Genomic DNA, 22,277 nt, shown 5'->3' on the forward strand with positions numbered 1-22,277 from the left:
TAGTGATGGTCATGGAGACAGCTTTCCAGACAGAAGGAAGAACAAGTGCAAAGGCCCTGGGGTGAGGGGAGCTTGGCTAGTGCTAGTTAGAACCCACGTGTGGCTGGAGATTAGTGTCAGTGGAAGGGAAGGGTATGGAAGGAGGTTTATAAGTTGTGGCTGGTGTTTGTATTTTATTCCAAGAACAATGGGAAGCCACTGGAGAGTTTTAAGCATGTGTCCATCCCTAGCCCAAGGAGCTGTCAACCAAGACCATCACCTAGACTTGAGTGTGAATCTGAATTCTATCACAACTGTGTGACCTCTGACCCTCAAATTTCCCATCTGTCAATGGGCCGACAAAAGCCTCTTCAGAGGGCTTTTATAAGAATGAGATGCAGCAATGCACAATCAGGCAGACAGGAGATGCTCAATCCATGCTAATCCCTATCACAGACAGGTTGTCCATACCTGGGCAGCCAGGCCCCAGCAGGAGAGCAGGTTAGCACAAGCCCCATAAGTCAAGGAGGCACCCAGCCAGTCAGCTGACTCGACCTAGCTCAGCCCTGTGTGGGTTTATCTTTGTTTTTGTTTTTTTCAGTTCTCCCTGATGTCCTTACTCCTAGACCCGGACCCAGGTGAGTGTGTGGATCGCCCTGGGGCTCCTCACAAACCACAGGCTGGTTCTGGGATGGAAGAAAGGGGACCCACGCATGTAAGTGCTGTCACAAGCTCAGGGTTCAAATGATTCAGAAGTGTTGTAGACCCCTTTCGAGAAATTTCCCAGAAAAATGCACTCCCGGTATTTGTGTCTCTGTGCACAAACACCATGCTTTATTCAATTCTGAGTTGCCCATGGATACCCCCAGTCCCCTGTCAGGACCCCAAGGGGAAAATTGCTGGTACAGTTAAATCTCTTCATTTTACAGAGAAGGGAATCGAGGTCCTGGGAGGGGAGGCTACAGGTCACACAGCCCATTAGAGATGCGATGAGATGAAAAGGCCAACGCAAAGCCAGGGTGGCACTGGGCACTTACTGGCCCCCTGCAGGCCCACCCTGGGCCCCGACTCACTCCACCCCTTGGGTGGGGAGCCAGGTCCTCTGTGCTGTGCCACGCAGGCAGTCCCCAGGCTGACCTGCCCCTGTGGCGGCCTCCCACCAGCACCCCCAACAACGACCCACTGCCTGGTGCCCTCAGCTGTGCCCAAGCCAAGCAGAGCTGCTCCTTCTGCCATCATCCAATCTTGGTCTTTGACTCTGGGCCCAAGTCTCCCTTCTCTGCTCCAAGACTGAAGGGAGGAAATGCTACGCAAAACTCCCATCAGGGCGGAGACTGGCATTCCCACTGGCGGTGACCTGTGCTGGTCACCCCACAGAGGACCATAGCCAGGGAGACAGCACATGGAGATGGCAGTCATGTCTGAACTTTGGGTCAAGGGCTTATTTGGAGTCAAGGTGGGGACAACTGGGTCAAAATCCATGTGACAGTCAATATTCTCCTGCAGCAAAGCCGTGGCTGGCTCAAGACAGATGATGTCTGATCTTTGTCCACTCCTTATGCTCAGGGGATGTTTGTGGAATTGAGCATGGCATGTGGCTTTTGAAAGGGTCTATGTCTTTCCCCAGTGCAAAGGAGACTGTCCTACTCAACAACATATAATTTAGTTCTTGGAGGAATTGTGTTTCAGGGGGCTCCCCCAGCTGCCCACATCAGCATCCACATGTGGAGCTCAGGGGGTCCAAAGCCAAGGGGACTGGCAGAGCTGCCCCCTCCATGGCCTTCAGCACACACCACTCAGGTACCGGGTGTCATACAGATGGAGCTCCAGAACTGTGGGGTCACACACTGGATGGGGAGCATAGTGGAGTCCAGAAACCTCATTCTCTTCAAGGATTTGTAAAGCAGAACCACCCCTAGTCCATGAGGTCAACTTTGAGAATTAAGAGGTGTCTTTACCCCAAGACACGGTATTGCCATCTTCCAGAAAATTGCGGAAGACATCTACAGTGACCATGAGTTTCTGACACTCTGGCACTGAAGTTGTGCAGTGAACAACGTGAACAACTGGAAGCAGTGGCCCCACTAAACTTGGATCACAGGAAAGGGAGGATTCAATCTCTGTGTTCACAAGGCTTTTAGCTTTAATGAAAGAGATTAGAAGCGATAGGATCAGATTTGGTCTGCAAACAGGAGAACTTCCTCACCATCAAAGTCATCAAAAAAATCTGAATGGGCTGTTGGGCCCTTGGGAGGTAGTAAGTTCTCCATCACTGACCAGCTTTAAACACAGGCTGCTTAGGAGGGAGTGGAGAGTGTTGGATTTAACCTTCTGAAATTCTAGGCTCTAGAAGAACTCTGTCAATAGCTTTTGTCAGTTTGGTGAGTAGATGAAGGGACGCTGGAGCCCACCATCCCCGGACTCCCAAGTCCGTCTCGAGGTGCTCTGTCGACCTCTGGCTAGGGAGTGGGGTGAGATGTGTAGCTGGGCCTTTCTACAGAGCAGGTTAGGTTTTAAAAATGCCCCTGTTAGTGTCTGCTTTAATTGCACATGGGTGTGGTGCTTTGATGGAATTTGTCAGATCCCAGCTGGCTTTAGAGAGCAGCGTGGCCAAGGAAACACCATGCCAGTGTCCACAGGCAAGCGGCTTCTGTAGCTGGTCTTGCTGGACACAGCACATGGCGAGGGTTTGGCAGGAGCAGAAGGCGCCTGGGCCACAGTCCCCCGTGGGTGGCAGAGGTGGGGGCATCAAACAGCACAGACTCCGCTCATCTCCCCAAAGCAGGTGCCGTGACAGCCAACGAGCTTGAGGAAATGCCTCTTCAAAGCCGGCTGGGCTCTGCCCAGCAACACAAGCTAAAGCCCATCCATCAGCTGTCCCGCCGCCTGCCAGTGAGGGTCTCGGCTGAGCTTGCCCTGTCAGCTGGATGGGGAGCGTCAAATACGGGCCAGCAGGGCTGGGGTTGGGGGAGGCCCTCGGAGGACCCGTCTGTGCCACGGTGATGGATGACGCCAACAGGGACAGCATTCCGGAGATTTTTATTCCGTTCCGCACATCTGGCAAGCTCCTTAATCAAGCAGCTGCAGAGTCCCCATCGCACAAACGCGGAGCTTTTTCCGAGAGACCCTGGGTCCAGACCACGGTAATCCCAGTTGAGGGACTTGGAGCGTGTGCTAAAAAAGATTTCTCGATGTGTGTTACTTCCTGGAAGCTGAAACCCATGGAGTTTCCTGAAACACAAACCCACAAGAGGCTCCTGGGCCAGTAGAAAAGCGAACCAGATTTGGCACGAGGTAGACCTGGCTTGTGACGCCACGTCCTCCTATCTCCACACACATTTATTTAGTATAGGGTCCGGGACGTAGATAATAACCAGTTATCAGGATGATTTGAGGAAGTTCAGGATACTCTCACCATCCTTTCTGGTAAGTTCTAGAAACAGACTCTGGTAACTAGACAAATCCACAAGGATTTCTTTTGATGCCTAGTATAAGATGCTCCCAACAGCTGCTCCATTCTTCACCTGAAGCATTCTCCTTTTCTACAGTCTAGAGAATGTCTCCAAAAATGTGTATTCGGTCCTGGAGTGTTTTTCTCCAGTCCAGCAAAGAAAGCAAATTCCATGGCAGACTGTAAACCGTGGGTGGCAGAGGAGGGGCCAGAAAAGCAGGCAGGAAAGCACTTGGACAAATTTCTAGACTCTACAGAGCCCATCAGACATCTTCTTCACCAAATACCTCTGACCCGGAACTCACATAGTTTCTCTCCTAAGTTCCCTGTTTCCTCAGCTCCAAGCAGATACCAACTTTGCTGGCAGAGCTCCGTGCCTGCTGTGTGCTGGCTAGTCAGAAGGAAGGGAGGTCCCGCCACAGAGGGAAAAACTCACTTGTTGAACACAACCATTAACTGCATATAGGGCTCTGTGCTGGGTCTGAGGAAAAGACAAGGCCCTCACTCTTAAGACACCAACTGCCTACTTGGAGGGAACAATCAGATGGACAAAGTTGCATAATAAACCATCTGAGCGCCAGCCATGAAACTTAACATTCTACAAGGCTGCTGAGGAATGCTGGAGTTTCTATAATTCTTATCCCACTGGCAACCCAGGATCAATCAATCCCTGTGTGTTCATTCATTATTACTACAGAGTATACTACCCTAAACTTAGTGCCTTCACCCATGAGTATTCTTCCTAGAAGAAGAATAGTGTGTCAATTCTTTGGATTGGCAATTTGGACCGGGTTCAGCCGGGCAGTTCCTCTGGTCTAGACCAGTCTCGGCTGATGTTGGCCGGGCCTTCTCTTGTGTCCGCAGTCAGCTGATGGATCAGCTGGGCTCTTATACATTGGAGGCCTTGACTGGAAGCGCTGGACCTTTTGTTGCCCACACATTCTCTTATCCTCTATAGAATAGGCCAGACTTGTACAACAGGGCAGTCACAGAGGCCCGAGAGAAAAGAGAGAGGAAGTACACCAGACTTTAGAGACCCAAGCTTGGAACAGGCACATTGTCCTTCTAACACAAGTCCCAAGGCCAGTTTACACCCAAGGGGGGAGGGCGGGAATCAACTCCATCTCTTGGTAGGAGGAGCTATGAAGTCTCACTGCCAAAGATGAAGTGACAGGGAAGGGTGGGGAGTCGGGACTGTCTTCCCCCATCAGATTGGCTCATATAGCCTGAACTTGCCAACGTAGAATGTGAAGCAACCTCACCTAGACTTGGCCATATCTAGCTCCCCTGCCTCTCCATTCCCTGTTCATCTCCCTTCTTGGCTGGCTTTCCTCCCCCATTCACCCTGGCCCAGAAACTATTGTGTTGGAGGCTGCATCCCACTCTTTTCTGTATATCTCTCCATTATTCCCAGTGCCTTCCTGAACCTGGTGTCATATTGGCCCATCATAGGTGCACAGCACCCTTTCCTTATGTAGACAATGGGATTAAGTGCCAACAGCATAAAAAAGACAAAATAAACTTTAAGTTTGGAGGAGGAGAACCCCTGCCACGGAGGGCATGCTTCTATACAACACTCTGAAAACATGGGGCAGGAGCTGCAGAGGATCTCAGTGCTTTTCCTCGCACAGAACTCCAACTGGCTGGCTTCTGGTGACATGGGGCCACTGAGCCTCTGTTGCTTCTCTCCGTCTTAACCAAGGGCCCTGGCCCCCTGGGGAAGAGCAGGGACTTTTTGCTTTGTTTAGCAGAAGTATGACTCAAAGACTACATGTCTCATTCCCTCTTCAGCGTCACTGAAGGCTGAGCAGATCTTGTTAACAAAGCTGGATTCCAGTTAAAATACACCAGCAGACATTTCAGCCATCCCCTACCACCTAGAAAAGTCACGCGATTCCAGTTATGTAAAAACCTTCCCCATTTCCAAATATCTGCAAAAGGAATGATTCTTAATGGCTGAGCTGAGATTAGCCCAGCCGACCTTCAGCCCGGGGGTGGGACGGGAGAAATTACAGGAGCACTCTGGAGGCACTTATCTACACACACCTGTTGGAAAAACAAAAATAAATTCTCTAAACCAAGAAATAAATAAATAAATGATGTAATCAGCTCATTACCAGCCCATTGTCTCTCCCAAATGTCAGTTTGAAATCTTTCATGTCAAACTCTGAAAAATGGTTTTTCTCCCCCCCTCACTTTCTCACTCTCTTTCTCCGCTTTATCGTGCTAGATGGAAAGAAACTTTATTTGCTCCAGGAAGACAATGGCCTTATCTTCAACCTAGATCCTCGTCCCTGGAAAGGTGGCCTCCTCCGGGAGCATTTTCATAGTGGGGAAAAGCAGCTCACGAGAAATAATGAGCAGGCAAAGGGAGTCTTGACTTGACACTGTGATAAATGAGGTGAAACTTTGGCAAGGAACCAGAGTTGGCGTATTCAAAAAGGAAATAAAAAGATCGTTCCATTTTAATGGGAAATATAAAACAGCCATTGTGCAAAAGTCGATTTTTCAAAAGCCAAAGAGATAAAGACTAGAAGGGAATGACTGAGAGACGAGGGAGATAATGCGGTTGATAATCAGGCTGAGGTAAAGTGCCACGCTCGGAGCTACCGGCGGGCTCCGTGGGAGCGCCTTTGCAAGTCTCGCAAGCTGGATTTGCTCCGGCCTCATTACCATATGCATCTCCGGACCTTGTCCTTCTAGCTTTAAGTTGCCGCCTTGCCACACTCCTGCCCGCCGGAGAGAGCAAAGTCAGTCCAACTTTCTTCAAATCCCAAACTTCTCTCCACTAGCCACAGAGTTACCAGCACCCTCTAAGTCCCCAGAGGACAGAGAGCTGAGCCTTACACAGGCACTTGCTCTTCCCAATGGACATGACTAGCATGAGATCGACAACTGGGGGCTGCACCACACCCTGTCTTTCCCTGGACAAAATCCAGGAACCTTCTCTAGGCTGTCCTTGGGCCAATCCTACATAGCAGGCTGGGTATGTGATGGGGATGGTTGGACCCCGTTCCCCAAGGATAAGTGTGAATTAATGGAGGCAGTGGAAGAGACCAGCTGAATGCAATCAAGCTGATGCAATTTAGGGGTTCTATGGGGATTAGCTGCCCTAGTCCAGGTGCTTGGTGCAGGGCTCAGTGCATAGTAACAGCTCAATAAATCCTAGCTGTTAGAACGAGGCTAGAGATACAAGGAAAGTAGTTTGGTGCCGTGACCAAGAGGAAAGTGATGAGTTTCTTTGACTTCGTAAATTAAGGTGACTAATAAAGGCCCAGGGAGAAAGTTAATTCACAGAACCGCCCAACGAGGTGCTCAGGCACCATTGGGTCTGACCCTGGGCACATCTTGTGTAGGACCTTGGAGACCTTCTAGACCCCAATCATCTTCCTACTGTTTACAGATAAGCAAACCGAGGCCCCGAGAATACAAGTAACTTGTCCAACATCACAGTCGGTGGAAAACCAGATCTTGACTTCTCCTCATTTCCAGTCAGGTGCTCTTGACCCTGACAAATGCCAACACTGCCTTGCTGGGCATAGCTCACCCAATGAAAACTCACGGCACCTAACCCCCTCTGTCCACCCTATCAGTCGAGGAGCTAGAAAGACACATGGGTGCTCCTTCAGGATCTGGAAATCTTTGGGTTGAATGATTAGGGTTTCTTCCATTCTCTTCCTACTTCTGCAGATTGGACCCCTGACTACTACGAGAATAGCTACGAGGAATACAACCAGGAAGAGAACAGCAGTAATGCTCCTGCCTACCAGGAGAATCCTGACTGGTACTACATGGAGGATGGTAGGTTCCAACACTCTTCAGGGCCCCTCCTGGGAGGAGGGAGCACTGCTAGAAGAGAGTTTGTGTGTGACTGTACACAAGCACCTCTCTTTCCTCTCTGACCGGCGTCAGAGAATGGGTATCGAGTAAATGACTAAGACTGGCTTTTTTCAGTTCGAATCATACACTAGGAGGACTGGGGGAGGAGGGGTTCCTAGAGAGTCTTTCTCCTACCTTCAAGTGACAGAGGAAGCAGCTGAGGCCAGGAGTGGTGTTGACTTAGCGAGGGTCATACAGCAAGGTAGTGTATCATCATCTGGGTCTCCAGACACGGTGATTAAAAGTCATGTTCAAAATCACTTCCTAGCTTTGCTATACAGAAAGGTCCTAATTATGCAGAAAAGGCTGGGTTGGCATTCAGCATCAGATGGTAGGCTTCACAAATTTGGCATTGAAACTCACCTTCCCCTTGGGCTGTGTTTTTCTTTCTCTTTACACTCCTCGGAAGCTTTGCATCGTTGTTAGTGTGTGTGTGTGTGTGTGTGTGTGTGTGTGTGTGTGTGTGTACGTGCACTCACACATGGGCTTCTACATTTGTTTTTGTTTTTATGGCTTCTTAACCCAAGAAATGGGACAGAAGGAAAAATGAGAAGTGGGGCCTGAGCAAAACCATGTGATGAAGCCAGGAGAAGGAATGGAACGTACTTAGCCGCTGGAATAAAAACTGTAACTGTGCGAAGTGGCCAGGAAGGCAGGGCCAAGATACAGGGCATCAGGGGAACATCAGAAGGGACCATCAAAACAAGAGCTGGGCCCAGGGATCCTAGTTCCTGAACCAAAGAACAATGTGTGTGAACAGAAGGATAAAGAATTCCCCAAGGGAAGATCCATTCAGACAACCATGAAAAGCCAAAGGCACAGATGAAATATGACAAAATCTAACTGAACAAGTAGTTGAAGAAAGATGAAGGCCACTGGGTCATTTCCTCCTCGCCGCCAATTCTTCTGTCACCCTCTTGCCTTTGGTCTTCTTTCCTGATGTTCAGAAAGCTTGTGTTTCATTAGGGGTGGGTTTTCTTTCCCCACTCCTGACCTCCACCCCCGGGCACTGGGAGTAGGGGAGGTCTTCAGGCTTATGAAATGCCTTCAGCATCAGAGGCAGACCCCGTGGCACTCCCAGCGAGACTGGGAGGAGAAAAACACTGATGGTGGAAAAGGGGAGTTTCTCAATGAGAAACTCAATGAGATTCCTTCTCGCCTGTCCTCTTACTAACCTGAATCTCTCTCTGGTCCTGTGACTGCGGTTTTCCTTGCTCTTTAAGGGGAATTCATATTTCCCCCTTTCCCCAATCACCGGCAACTCATTCCCTCTCTCATTCGGGGCAGGAGGCTGAAGGTTGATGGGCCAGCAGGGGGCTTCTCACCTGCTGTGAATCGCAATCATTGACTTCTGCCCTCATAGATCCGTGCCTGTCAAACCCCTGTGAACATGGCGGGGACTGCCTTGTCAGTGGCGACACCTTCACGTGCAGCTGTCCGGCCCCTTTCTCTGGAAACAGGTGTCAGAATGGTGAGTGTGCTTTCACTGGCTTTCCTCTTCACTCTGAGTTGAACAAGAGGCTATTCCTCCTCCAGCTCTAGGGGCCAGAAAGGGCGGAATGATTCCGTGGAAAAGGTAATAACCACACATATTGTATCCCCCATAATGGACTCCTCAGCACGATAACAAGCAGCATCTCATTAATCCTCCCCCATGCCTGTCTGATAGACTGGTATGTCCATTCTACAGATGAGAACACTGAGGCTAAGAGGAGATAAGAGCTGGACTCTGACCAAGCTGTATTCTCCACTCAGGGCTTGTTGTTTAGAGTGTTTAGACTAACTACAACAGAGAAATACTGTTCTTGAATGAGAGAGCAGGAAGAATCTGAAGGCACATGAGGCCCAATCCAGTTAGAGAAAGGAAGCCCAGAGATACAGGGGACTTGCTCATGGTCACACAGCTAGTTAGAAGAGCAGAAATTAGAGCCCTGGTGCCTGGCTCCCATCCCCATGCTCTTTCTTCCTGCCATCCTCACGATGTCTGACTTCAGTGACCTCTTCTGGGCATAACATGAAGCTATGTGATAAGATATTGAGACTAGAACTCTTACGGGCTAAGTGCACCCCTGGAGAGAACATGGTTCTGTTTCATCTAGCCACCATCTAACTGGAGTGAGGGGGCCAGTGAGGACCTTTAAATAGGGCTTTATGATTGCCTTGTTTTCCCTGTGCCCTCTTCGCCCCTTCCTTCCATTTGCAATCCTGTAAGTCCTTCAATAAATGTATCAGGATGGTTTGGGGTATCAGGCATTAACATAATATCTGGGTTCATCCCTCAACTTCCCCTAAGAACGAAAAAACTGTCAACAGAATATAAGATCAACTACAAAGTAGAGAAACTGAAATTGCAGTTCTATTTGTTTGTGGAAGGTACAAAAATTATTAAGTTTTTTTTTTTTTAATCAAGATAGAGCAAAAAAAGAATATGAGCCCTGGGAGGAACTGGGATGCAATCATTCATGACCCAAGGATTTTTTTTTTTTAATTGTCCAGGAGTAGCGTGGTGTTTCCAGACCACAGACAAGGGCACGCATCCTGTCAGTTGCCCCTCACCACCCATCCCCAAACATCATATTGTGCAGGTACCCTGGTAAGTAAAATGTGTCCCCAATCATGTCACTCACTTCTTTATGGATCTCCCATAGTGCAAAACAAGTGCAAGAACAACCCATGTGACCGGGGCGAATGTCTCATTACCCAGAGTCCTCCCTATTACCGCTGCGCCTGTAAACACCCTTACAGGGGACCTGACTGCTCCACAGGTAAGTGCTAAAGGCTCGCCCCTTCTCTGCTAGGTTTTCTCTCTGGCTTGTGCCTGGGATGTCTGCAAACTATGGTGTGGAAGTCCAGATACCTCTGATGCTTTAGTGGCATCCAAGATGACCCTTTTAACTAGGACTTTTTATTTTTATTTTTTTAAAGAATTTATTTATTTGACAGAGAGAGATCATAAGTAGGCAGAGAGGCAGGCAGAGAGAGAGAGGAAAGCAGGCTCCCCGCCGAGCAGAGAGTCCGACACGGGGCTCGATCCCAGAACCCTGAAATCACGACCTGAGCCGAAGCCAGAGGCTTAAACCACTGAGCCACCCAGGTGCCCCTTAACTAGGACTTTTTTAAAATGCATTATCCCAGGGCACCTGGTTGGCTCAGTCAGTAAAGCGTGCGACTCTTGATTTGGGGGCTCTGAGTTCGAGCCCCATGTTGGGCGTAGAGATTACTTAAAAATAAAATCTCAAAAAAAATAAAATGCATCACCCCTAGAGAGTCTGGGGGAATTAACTAACCTGTGTTCCTTCCCATCCAAAAAGAATAATCTTGAAACTCATTTCCTCCAGGTAGTAAGCCTGGTCTATTTCTGGAATGGGCTGTGTAGGGGATTAAATCTGTACTTAGTCACTGCTATGAGTCAGGCATTGTCCCAAGGGATTTATGTTTTTTCTTACATTCTTCCAAAAATGCCACAAGGAAGAGCTTTACAGACGAAGGAACTGAAGTTCAGAGAAGTTAACTAACTTGTTTACAGTCACACAGCCATCGAAGGGCAGAGCCAGGTTTCAACCTAGCCCAGACTGGCCCCCAGTTTCCTGCTCAGTCTATACCCCTTGTTCCTTACTGGGTGACTCATCTATTTAGGTGTTCTTCTTTGCATGGCCTCCATCATATTGACTCAACCAGGTTTGCTTATGTTCTTAAGGTTCATGTGTACATTGACTAGAGTGTCAGTGGGTCTGTCTTTCCCCTGTGGTAACCCAACTTTTATGAAAGGATGGGCACCAAAAGAGTGCCACCAATATCTCCTCATCATCTCTGATGTAGCTACAATTCCTTCTGAAGAGACTTCCTGGCCCCACTTCCTGTGTTCACAGCGGCTCCTGCGTGCAGGCCAAATCCCTGCCAAAATGGTGGCACCTGCTCCCGGCATAGGCGGAGAACCAAGTTCACCTGTACCTGCCATGACCAGTTCAAGGGGAGATTCTGTGAAATAGGTATGGGTCTCTACCGCCTCTTCAACAGAAACTCTGGGCCACAGGGAGGACTTTGGGATCCTTTTATGTTTGGGTTTTGTTCCCAGAATGGAGTTCACGTCAAGATTCCGAAACTACTATTGCCTTGGCCTTCCAACCAAAGGGCATAGGGTGCACCTGACTCTGTGTAAATAAAGTCACAAACTGGGATGTAGTATAGGACAATCGAGCACACCTGGGCCTCCCTGGGCCTCAACCCACAGGCCACCAGCCCTTGCGTGAGCCAAACTTAAAGAATTAATTTCCATTTACCCACAACCACCGTGTTTCATGTTTTTAAGCTGGGTTGAACATGGGATATACAAGCCACTCTCTTTCTAGAATTCATGGTGGAATCTCAGGGTGATCAGTATTCAGGCCCAATCCTCTCCCTACTTGATGCACCTGCCAGGTCCTCTTCAGGAGCAACATGCCAGTCCCTCTCAGTTCCCGTGTCCCTGCCTACTCTTTCCAAGGTCCTGATGACTGCTACGTTGGTGATGGCTACTCCTACCGAGGGAAAGTGAGTAAGACAGTCAACCAACACTCATGCCTTTACTGGAACTCCCACCTCCTCTTGCAGGAGAATTACAACATGTTTATGGAAGATGCTGAGACCCATGGGATTGGGGAACACAACTTCTGCAGGTAAAACTAACATTCTTCTCCATGAGCAGTCTTGGGCGCTTGTCAGTGTAAGGGTTTCTCTGTCCATTTCCCCTGCTCCTAGTGTTCCTCGGCCAGCTTAGAAATTGGGGAGCGGAACACTGAAACTCATCATCTTTCTTTCTGGGAAGGTTTTCCTACACAGGATATGCTAGGTTTTGCTGCTGTAACAAACAGCTCCCAAATCCTAGTGGCTTGAATACCGTGAGGTTTAATTTTCACTGTGGCTGCATGTGTCATGAGGGCTGGGGAATGAGGAGTGAGGGAGAATCTTAGCTCCACAGAGTTACTCAAATACCCAGGAAAGGCAAGGAGAGATTCAAAAACAGAGCATGAATTTTTTTTACTGCCTGAATCTAGAATGGATGCATCATCTCTGCATATATATTTTATTGGACAGAAATAGTCATGCTTTATCCTGCCTGACTTCAAGGGAAAAATGTAAAAGATAAAATGGAATGTCTAGTCAGCATTGCAATCTCTGCCACAAGGATGCTCAGTTTTTCCCACATCAGGATAAGCCCATTTCTACTATGGTGATGACTAGTTACCTTCTTCCCCTTCTGCTCTCTCCAGACACCTCTGATGGCTTCCTCCACTGCTCTAACCAAGGCCAAGGATGCATATCATCTGCTTACAAGGGACAGGAATTTTTTTGTATGGCTTTAAACTGGTTCCATTAAGCCAGAGGATTTCCCTTGCGTGAAATACAAATTATCTCCCACTTTCACTCACTTTGAGCTGTTTCCTTCTTGGAAGGTTCTTCAGAGTGATGCCCATGATAGGCTTCCTCAGAGAATTCTCACGCACAGGATTTAGAAGTCTGGGCAGAGGAGCTCTTCTTTTACCATGTGTCTGTGGCTATTTCACTTTCCTGACCAAGGAGAATCTTCAACAGGGATCTCATTTCTTTGCCTACAAACAATTTGATATGTCCCATGGATCTGGCACAAGGCTTGTCGACTACTTTCTGATCATTGGGATTCTTCTCTGCAAGTTAAGTTTTTCCAAAAACACTATGTGCCAGGGTTTGCTAAGCTTTTGGAAGAATGGAATGGAAAGTGGTCCCTGGAAGAATGCAGGAACTTGGTACTCTCTCTTTTTTTTTTTTTTAAAGATTTTATTTATTTATTTGACAGAGAGATCACAAGCAGGCAGAGAGGCAGGCAGAGAGAGAGGAGGAAGCAGGCTCCCCTAGAGAGCAGAGAGCCCGATGCGGGGCTCGATCCCAGGACTCTGAGATCATGACCTGAGCCAAAGGCAGCGGCTTAACCCACTGAGCCACCCAGGCGCCCCGGAACTTGGTACTCTCTTATCCAAAGGTCCTTTGATGAAGTTCAGTGGCTTCACCAAGCCTTAACCTTAGATTATTTTGTGTTTTCATTTTAGAAACCCAGATGGAGATAAAAAGCCCTGGTGTTTCATTAAAGCCAACAATGCAAAGGTGAAATGGGAGTACTGTGATATCTCAGCTTGTTCAGCCCTAGGTAAGATCACGGTTGTCCCAAAGTCCCAGTAAGGGTGAGGTTGCATGTCAATAGATAGATGTTCCTGCACCCCATCTCTTCTACACTATCCACCCACCATACCTGTTTTACCAATTGCCATCCCAGTGGAAACCCAAATGCCCAATCCTCTGCTCCCCTTTCAGGATGCCTAGCATGCCTGGATACCTTTGTACACTGAGGCCAGTGATCCAATTATAAACTCAGGTTTCCTGACTCCCAGTCAGTGTACTCAGCAAATACTTGTGGATTTCTCGATATATGCCCAGTAGTATCCCAGGTCTCAGTATACAGTGGTGATCAAATATTGGCTGAGACTCCACAGCCTCTCAGGATGCGACACGGACAGAATTCCAGCCTCACGATCTTCCTGGCAGTCCTCTCTGGCCCACCTCTCTAACCACGTCGGGAACATAGCACCCTCGCACCTTGGTCAATGGGATTACCTCCCTGGATAGTTTCAATTCTGTGCCTTTGCTTTCATGGTCATGTCTAGAATACTGACATATGTCTGATTTTGTCCATCTCCAACTATTCTTTAAAAATCAACTCAAGTAACCCTTCCTCCAGTGATAGATTTACATATTTATACACAAGTTTTTGTATACATCTCAGAATAAGAAGTAAAAAGCAACACGTTTATCATTAATTATATAGACTTGCTTCATAGGAATCAAAGTATTAACACATATTAATTGTGCACCTACTATCTGCCTGCCTGGTATACATCAGTGCAGTCTCTTAACTCTGAAGCTTGCTAAGCTGCTGGACTCGGAGTCATACCTCCGACAGCCTCCTTCTGAGGCCCTGGAAGGAAAGTGAGTGGTGTGATTTGTCTTTCTTGTGTCCCACAGACATTGCTGACCCAGAGGGAAGCCCCACAGAGCTTCTGACCAAGCTTCCAGGGTTTGACTCATGTGGGAGGACTGGGATGATGGAGAAGAAGATCAAGAGGATCTATGGAGGCTTTAAGAGCACGGCGGGCAAGCACCCGTGGCAGGCATCCCTGCAGACCTCATTGCCACTGGCCACCTCCATGCCCCAAGGCCACTTCTGTGGGGGAGCGCTGATCCACCCCTGCTGGGTGCTTACTGCTGCCCACTGTGCCGAGTAGGTGCCTACAGAAAGCAGAGGCTAGAGAGACTCGAGTCTCTGGGGGGTGTTCTCCCCTTCCCATCAGATCAGCATTTTGGTGACTCTGGCAGGACCAAAGGGGCTGATCTAACCCTAAGAGCAAAAGAGTTGCTCCTTAAAACCAGATGGAAAAGAGCTACCATGTCTAGAATGCTTACCACGGACATTACGTGCATTATGACAGTTAATCCTGAACACAATCTGCAGGAAGACAAGCTGAGAAAGGACAGGGATTTTTACTTTTATTTATTGTAATATACCCAATGCCTAGTGCAGGTCTTCATACAGTGCCTGTCCTTAGAAAATATTTGTGCAGTGAAAAAAATTATTGTTATTCTCATTTCGTAAACAAGGACCCAGGGTCTTGGGAAGGTTTAGGACCTTGTGTAAAGTCATGTGTAAAGTGAGTAGGTAAATGGGATATGAACCCAGATTGACCTGTTTCCTTAACCTCTCCAGTCTTGCCCTGAACAGAGACAACAGCATGCTCCTATTGAATGCCATTACCATGAACCTCCTGGTTTTGTGTGTCTTCAGCCATGACTCCTGTTTGGCCTAAAGAAGCCAGCACTACTTCCCCTGAGTTCCCAAAGTTCATGGTCAGGGCTGGTCCCATGTAGCCCAGGCCTGGGCTACATGGGACCAGCCCTGACCATGAACTTTTGTGGCAGCCTTCAAAGTCTTCCTATCCAGTGTCATTAAGCAAATTCTTCTGGCATTCCTCAAACATGCAAACATTAACCTCAACAGAGAATAGTTGTTCAAGAAGTTCATTGACTGCTCTTTAGCAAATCCCAGGGGGAACAGGAGGTCTCTCAGTAAATGTGGGATACATGTCACAGCTTACGTTTGGAGACTGTGTTTCCTCACATTTTCTTATTTGGACCACACAGCAAGGTTCTGTGACCAAGACAATAGTTATAGATGAGGATACCAAGACTGCAGAAGGTTGGGTCATTCGTCCAAGGTCAGCCAGCAACCAGCGCTCAGCTTCAGTCTCTCAAATACTGGACCTTTTTACCTTCCCTTGCAGCATAAAGACCAAACATCTGAAAGTGGTGTTAGGGGACCAGGACCTAGAGAAGACAGAATTCCATGAGCAGAGATTTGGGGTGGAGAAGATCTTCAAGTACACCGACTATAATGAAAGAGAAGAGATTCCCCACAATGACATTGGCAAGTCTCCTCGATGGCAGATCTATGGGTCTTGTTCTTGGGTAGATTTCATGACTGATGGAAAGTTGAGGTTTGGTCCTAGAAGATGCTTTTATCTTTTTGGTCCCTCACAGACTCTATAAGGTGGAGAATTTATTCCAGAACCTTTTAGTTTTAAGGGTCTGTGTTGATGTTATGGATAAATGAGGGGAAGAAGTGCTAGCAAGGCTACATTGTACAAAGAAGTCAGCCTTGAATCCCAGCTCCTCCCTTTCTAGCTGGCTTCACTCCTCCAAGCCTCAGCTCCTCTTCTGTAAAATGAATACACTGGTGTACAACAGTCAGCTTCCTGTGTGTTCAGTGACATGACGTGCATATGTCCCCATGTACATCTGGCATCTGGTAGGTGCTTGGATGTAAAGGCAACGATGTTAAGCTGCTGGCTGCTCAGCGTATACCCCAATTCTCCATTCCTGGAAACTGTCACTCTCTCTCTTTCCTCAATATCTTATTTTTCCCTCTTGAAGCTTGTTCTTTAAAAAATGGATTAGAAATTATTTCAAACTCCTCTATTTTTTTTAATATTATGCTCAGCCTGAAGAGTGACTCCTCCCCCAAGAGAAGTCAAAAGAATGCAGTGGCCAAGGAGAGAGGCATTTGTTCGTTAGGGACTGGGAGTGGGGCTTTGCTATGTCTACCTCCTGATCAAGATGAAGCTAATGACAGAGAAGATATCATTATTCATTTCCTCTTTCTCTCCCTCCCTACTAGCTTTGCTCAAGCTAAAGCCAGTGGATGGTCACTGTGCTTTGGAATCCAAATACGTGAAGACTGTATGTTTGCCGGAAAACATTTTCCCCTCTGGGACTGAGTGTCACATCTCTGGCTGGGGTGTGACAGAAACAGGTAAGTCTGGCTGTGCACCCTCCTGAGATGAAGGTGGGTTGCATTAACCAGAGAAGAAAGGGGTCAAACTCAACATCCCTTCTGAACTTGAAATCAGTGTTCTGTTGAAGATGTATTACCAAAAGAAGAGATTACCTCATGGCTAAAGCTCTAGTTAAATCTCATTACTTCCAAGGAGCCTTCCTTGATCTTTCTCTCTGTCCCTGTCCCCTACCTTGACCTCCATCAAGTATTGATCCTGTATCCACAGAGATCTCTCTCCTTCCCTAGGTAGATTGGAAAGAGGATAGATTATAAACAAGATGGGTTTGACGTCAGACAGACTTGGGTTAGGTTGTTGGCTTTGTCACTCGGACAGTTGAGTTTTAGTTCCTCCACATCCACACTTACCTCCTAGGTTTGGAATCATGATAAAAGGAGCTGATAGAGTTCTATGGAGATATTCACTAAGTCAGCCCCTGGAGCGGGGGTCCGTGCTTGTTCACCTGTCTCCCCTGGAGTACTTTGCTCAGGGGTCTTCACATTGTAGGCATTCTATAACCTTTCTTAAACCAAGCTATTGATTTGTCTCTAGGATGTGGTCTTATCCAAAAAAGTAACTGCAGGATTAATTTCCTCATGTGCTGACAAGATTATATTCTCTAACATATAAACTTCAGAAGTGTGTTTCAAGTCTTTCTCAAAGACTCAAAATAGATTTCTCCCCCCCAAAAAAATCTTGTCCTTAATAATAGAAAGCAAGAAACACTTTAAATAGACCTGTATTCATGAAGAAAATGAAATGTAATATACAAATTTGCCAGAAGGCTTTTGGGAAAGAAGATTTCGGGTTAATCAGATCTAGGGTTAACGGGAGACCAGTCTTCACGGGGATCATCACTGTCGTGCACCTAAACCTCTCAATATCACCGTGCTGACCAGAGCACACTGAACAGACCAGAGGACCTGTTCTGGGAAGTGGGTAATCTAACAGAGCAACCAGGACACTGCACCTGTCATTAGGAATCTACTGTGTGCCAGCCCTCCACTAGGAAATTTAAAAAGTGGTTTAAGACACTATCTCTGCCCTTCTGACCTGCTGGTCTAGTTGGGAAGACAGAAGAGAGAATAAATGTCTCTGTTCCACTGTGATATAAGCACAGCGTGGAAGGTCTAAAAAACCACGGTGAAGCCAGGAGGCCAAGAGCTCCCGTCCTTGAAAGAGGAGACTCCTAAGCCCAGCTTAGACCTGGGGCCATCTTCTTATCCATGCTAGCTTCTGGTGGGGCAGGTGTTACCCGGGTCCCCACAGTGGTGACTTCTTTCCTCTACCCCACAGGGGAAGGCTCCCGCCATCTCCTGGATGCCAAGGTCAAGCTGATTGCCAACACTTTGTGCAACTCCCACCGACTCTATGACCACATGATCGACGACAGCATGATTTGTGCAGGAAACCTGCAGAAGCCTGGGAAAGATTCCTGCCAGGTCAGAGGTTCCAAATGGCACTTGGAGAAGGGGACGTGGGTGAGAGCTTGTGCTGGGCAGAGGCCAGACTGAGAGCCCAGGGCTGGGAGAATGGTTCAGAGGCCCACCTGCCGTAAAGCTAAGGCTAAGGCAGGTGCACCTGTCCTCTGGCAAGTTGGTACCCATATCCATCCAGGAGGATCCGGCACAGTGACTATAGCGGCCACTTGGCCTGCCTTGTCTATTTAATTCCCATGACCCTGGTGAAGGGGATATCATCATCACCAGATCACAGACATTTCGAGAAATGATCTTGGCCTAGAGTACCTAGGTGGTGAGTGGCAGAGCGAGAATTTGCTTCCCTGTGTTTAAATGTGAAGATGGTCCCTCTGGTCTCGGCCCTGGGCAACGGGGCTGAAAATCCCAATGAGGACCCAGGTAAGAGACCAGTGTCTAGGAGAAAGATGACAGGCCTCGAGAATTCGCAATAATAATAACTAAGCATTGGGATTTGCATATGTATGTGCATGTGTATGTGAGAGCGAGACCAAGACGGGGGTGGGGATTCAGCTGTAGCAAACTAAGTGATTGAGTGGCTCCTTAGCCTGCTGGCCTTCCTTCCAGTCTAGGACTTTGGGGGACCTCAAGCCATGGAGACCTATGGTGACTCAGAGGTTGCAGGACAGGGAGAGGGTGGAGGTTCCATTGACTGGTGCCAGGGGTTCTCAAGCCTTTCCCTCAAGTCGGAGACCAGGCCCCATAGTGTCTCTCTATAGAGGTCATATCTCACCAGAGACATCCTTCCTAGACTCCGAGGAACACCTAAGCTTAGAATTTTCTGTCTGTCATCCTCAAAAGTCCCCCAGCTGTCCGGGAAACCCCAGTGTGGACACACTCAAACCTCAGCTCCCCCTCTTACAAAGGGGCCCAGCGATGATCTGCCGGCCTCGAGCTGGGATAGGAAATCACCATCACTCTCTCTCAGGTTTGTCCCTTCCCAAGGGGCTGCAGATATCCACCTACTCAAAAGAGGGTCGTGGGCTGATGGGTGTGATTTGTCTGAACCCCCTGGAAGATGAGTAAGGAAACAGATCATTTCGTTCTCTAGGTATTTCGAGGGCTTTGCTCGCAGGCTTTGGAAACAGTCATGGGTTTGAATCCTGGCTCTTTCTCTTTTGACTTTTGTCCATCACTGAATTGCTTTGTCAGCTCGGGCTGCTCTAGTAAAGCCCCATAGATTGACTTAAATAGCATGGATGTATTTCTTCCAGTTCTGGAGGCCGGCTGTCCAGATCAGGGTGTCAGCATGGTCAGGCTCCAGGGGACGCCCTCTCCCAGGTTACAGACCACTGACTCCTTGTGACCTCACACGGAGGAAACAGGGGGCTACCCCTGTGGGGTCCCTTTCCCCAGGGAACTAATCCCATGCTCCATGACTTCGCCTCATCTCCTCCCAAACGCCCCACCCACCGATAGCATCACATTGGGGAGTTAGGCTTCAACATCGGGATTTTGGGGAGGAACACATTTCAGTTCATTACACTGAAATAATTCTCCAATCTCGGGTGCCTAATCTACAGTATGGAAATAACGTATGCATAAAATCCTAAGGTGTGGCTAAGATTCAAAGAGATGATTCACTAAAAATCCTCTCACTGGCTAGTGTAAGCCATGGTGCACGGTGAGAGCCGTCCCTTGTCACCAGCTTCCTCCTGCCGTGTGAGCTGGGCTCAACCAGAACTGGGCACTGTTCTATGTACTTGACAGACATTAATCTGCACAGGAGCTGGGGCGGGGTCGGGGGAGGTCTGTTGTTCTCCACAACCCACCATGTGAGAAACTGAGGCCCACTTCAGTGGGCCTGGTTTGGAACTAAGAAGATCTAATCCCATAGACCATGTTGACAATCTGGACTATGCTGTCTCTGAGCCCCGTCCTCCCCCACACTGTGTGTGCCCTGTGGGGCCTGGGAGGACTCTGTCCAAACAGGTTACCGCCCCCCCCCACCAGACCTTGCAGGAATGAGAAGTTGGGGGCCCCTGAGAACTCGCTGTGACTACGAGTCATGACTAAGCGTGTGGAAGCAGGGGCGTGACCACTGTGATCCAGCCCTGTGGCTTCTCTGCCAACCCCTCATGGACTCAGGGGTCTATGGTGGTACTTGCTTCTCTCCCTTCAGAGCTTTGTGTCTTAGGAGGCATTGGAAGAGCCCTGCCACCACTTTCCAGAGAAATCCACTGGGGTGATTTCCTCCATTGCCCCCTGGCATCTCCTCATGGAAGGCGGAGCGTGTCTCTGAATATATCCTGATTCATAAAGCTGAACTCAGGTGTCTTTTTTCCCTCAGGGTGACTCTGGAGGCCCTCTGACCTGTGAGAAGAACGGCACCTACTACGTCTATGGGATAGTGAGCTGGGGCCTGGAATGTGGGAAGAAGCCAGGAGTCTACACCCAAGTTACCAAATTCCTGAGTTGGATCAGAGCCACCATCCAAAAGGAGGGTAGCTTCTAAGGTGTCTTCTGAACCTGAGAGCCCATTGTCCCGAGCACCTGGACAAGGCCAGGCCTCATGGGCAGCACTGGATGCCCCGGGAGCCCCCAGGAGGCCATATAGCCGAGTGGCCATGCTCTAAGCAGAGAAAACGGCCGCCCGGCCTGGGGCCACCCCAGACCAGCACGTCCACTGCTTTATCAGGCTGCCTCGTGGGTAACCCAAGAAGTGCCAGAACCCACCCAATAGATACTTTGTTGGCTTCCCTTCAAACATGGGCACCTTCTAGAAAATCACAGACCGCCTTCACCTCAGATATTTGCAAACATGGGATCTCAGAATGACCGGAGCCAGCGGGAGTCACCTTGACATCTTTATTCCTCATCCCAGACACCCAAGGTATGCCACAGAATGGGCCACCCACTTCCAGGATTAGACGGGAGACCAACAATACAAGATTCTCTGTGGCTTTCTGAGAGTCGTTGTTTTAGTAAAGGGGGCTCAGGGGAGGGCTGCCGCACGGTTTTTTCAGCTCACTCGAACGGAAGCACGTCTCTGCTGGGCACCTTTCCTCCTGAGCCTCTTTCCCAAGAATCCTGGGCGGACGCAGCTCACTCACAACGACAGAACCTTCCTCCTGTTGACATGTAGAATCTCCATGGCGTCTGGGTTCACATCCCCCCTCTGATTATCCGTGGGCCCCACAGCCTCTGGCCCCCCCTGCGGAAATCAAACACACGTCCCTGAGTCAGGGTGAAGTTTCCGCCCGGCTCCCACAGGATGAGAGATGCTACCCCACCCCGCCCTGGCCCTCCTCCCCCACTCCCCAAGAGAAAGGATCCTCGAGGCAAGAAGGAGAAAGAAGCAAAGCCAATCTCTCATTTAGACGTGGTGTCTTTCTTCAGAACAAAGTAGGGTTCAAAACCCAGACCGCTGCAGCCAGCGAGTCCCTGACCCTTTCTACGCACGTAACGAGCCAGCAGTGAGCGCAGCCTGGGCTGCCGTGGCTCGCGATTGAAGGAGCCTCGGTAGGTTTGTCTCCGCACAACTAATGGCTATGACTTCAGAGAAAACCCTGCAGGAAGTTTAACCCGGGTGTCATCCGCCCGGCCATCTCAGACCCATGAAATTAGGCGCCTTGCCCCAGCTGTGTTCCTCACTTCTTCAGAGCCGGCTGACCTTTGGCCAAAAATAAAGTTTGAAAAGAAACAATGAGTCTGCCTTTCCCCACGGCCTTGCCGGCTGGGGCGGGTTTGCAGCTGGCTACTCACAGAAGCCCCCTGGAGACTTAGGCCCCTCGCCTTGGCCAGTTCTGCCGCCCGCCGAGCCATTTCCACTTTGTAGGAGCCGGGAGGTGTCCAGCCAATACCTCTGGTCAGGTTCAAGTCAGATTTGTACTTGACCTTAGGGGACGGAGGGAAGCAAGACAAATAGGTCAGCAGGGTCTGGGGTGGTGGAACATATGCCGTTGTCAGTAAAGCCAGGACAAGGGGAGCGAACTCCTCCTACAGCTGCTGTGCGGAGGGCCCGATGTGCTATGAGCCAGGCCGGCATGTCCCTGGGCTTTGCATCTTTTGACTCAAGCAACAGGAGTGACACTGGGGGCCGAGGGTGGGGAGGATCGGTTCAAGTCTGAGCTCCCACCTTGACTCTCTCCATGG

General features: G+C 49.0%; 2 protein-coding genes across 4 annotated transcripts in view; one reads left to right on the forward strand and one right to left on the reverse strand.

The window, feature by feature from the left end:
• The first annotated feature begins 586 nt into the window (after positions 1 to 586).
• On the forward strand, positions 587 to 20,953 carry LOC111145306 (hyaluronan binding protein 2). Its single transcript, XM_022500144.1, has 12 exons — positions 587 to 617; positions 7,121 to 7,231; positions 8,673 to 8,780; positions 9,958 to 10,074; positions 11,179 to 11,298; positions 11,793 to 11,964; positions 13,372 to 13,469; positions 14,342 to 14,597; positions 15,655 to 15,797; positions 16,548 to 16,682; positions 18,001 to 18,146; positions 20,473 to 20,953. Exons 1-12 carry the CDS (start codon positions 590 to 592, stop codon positions 20,635 to 20,637), a joined length of 1,599 nt encoding a protein of 532 aa, XP_022355852.1. The 5' UTR covers positions 587 to 589; the 3' UTR covers positions 20,638 to 20,953.
• Positions 20,954 to 21,231: 278 nt separating this feature from the next.
• The window catches only part of LOC111144798 (nebulin related anchoring protein), a 69,231-nt gene continuing 68,185 nt past the window's right edge, over positions 21,232 to 22,277 (reverse strand). For all 3 annotated transcript variants that reach the window (XM_022499276.1, XM_022499277.1, XM_022499275.1), the window contains 2 exons: positions 21,888 to 22,019; positions 21,232 to 21,336 (listed from right to left, as the gene is read on the reverse strand). In XM_022499276.1, the coding sequence (XP_022354984.1) occupies positions 21,232 to 21,336; positions 21,888 to 22,019 (237 nt within the window). The remainder of the gene's footprint in view (positions 21,337 to 21,887; positions 22,020 to 22,277) is intronic.

The sequence above is a fragment of the Enhydra lutris genome, unplaced genomic scaffold (genome assembly GCF_002288905.1).
Source record: "Enhydra lutris kenyoni isolate GAN:26980312 unplaced genomic scaffold, ASM228890v2 scaffoldscaffold12, whole genome shotgun sequence".
Lineage (NCBI taxonomy): Eukaryota > Metazoa > Chordata > Mammalia > Carnivora > Mustelidae > Enhydra > Enhydra lutris.

Bases quoted from the DNA above. Each gene is read 5' to 3' on its own strand.
- LOC111145306 (XM_022500144.1), top strand. From the start codon at position 590: ATGTCCTTACTCCTAGACCCGGACCCAG. The intron at 618-7,120 runs GTGAGTGTGTGG...CTACTTCTGCAG, and splicing joins ACTCCTAGACCCGGACCCAG to ATTGGACCCCTGACTACTAC. The intron at 14,598-15,654 runs GTAGGTGCCTAC...CTTCCCTTGCAG, and splicing joins ACTGCTGCCCACTGTGCCGA to CATAAAGACCAAACATCTGA.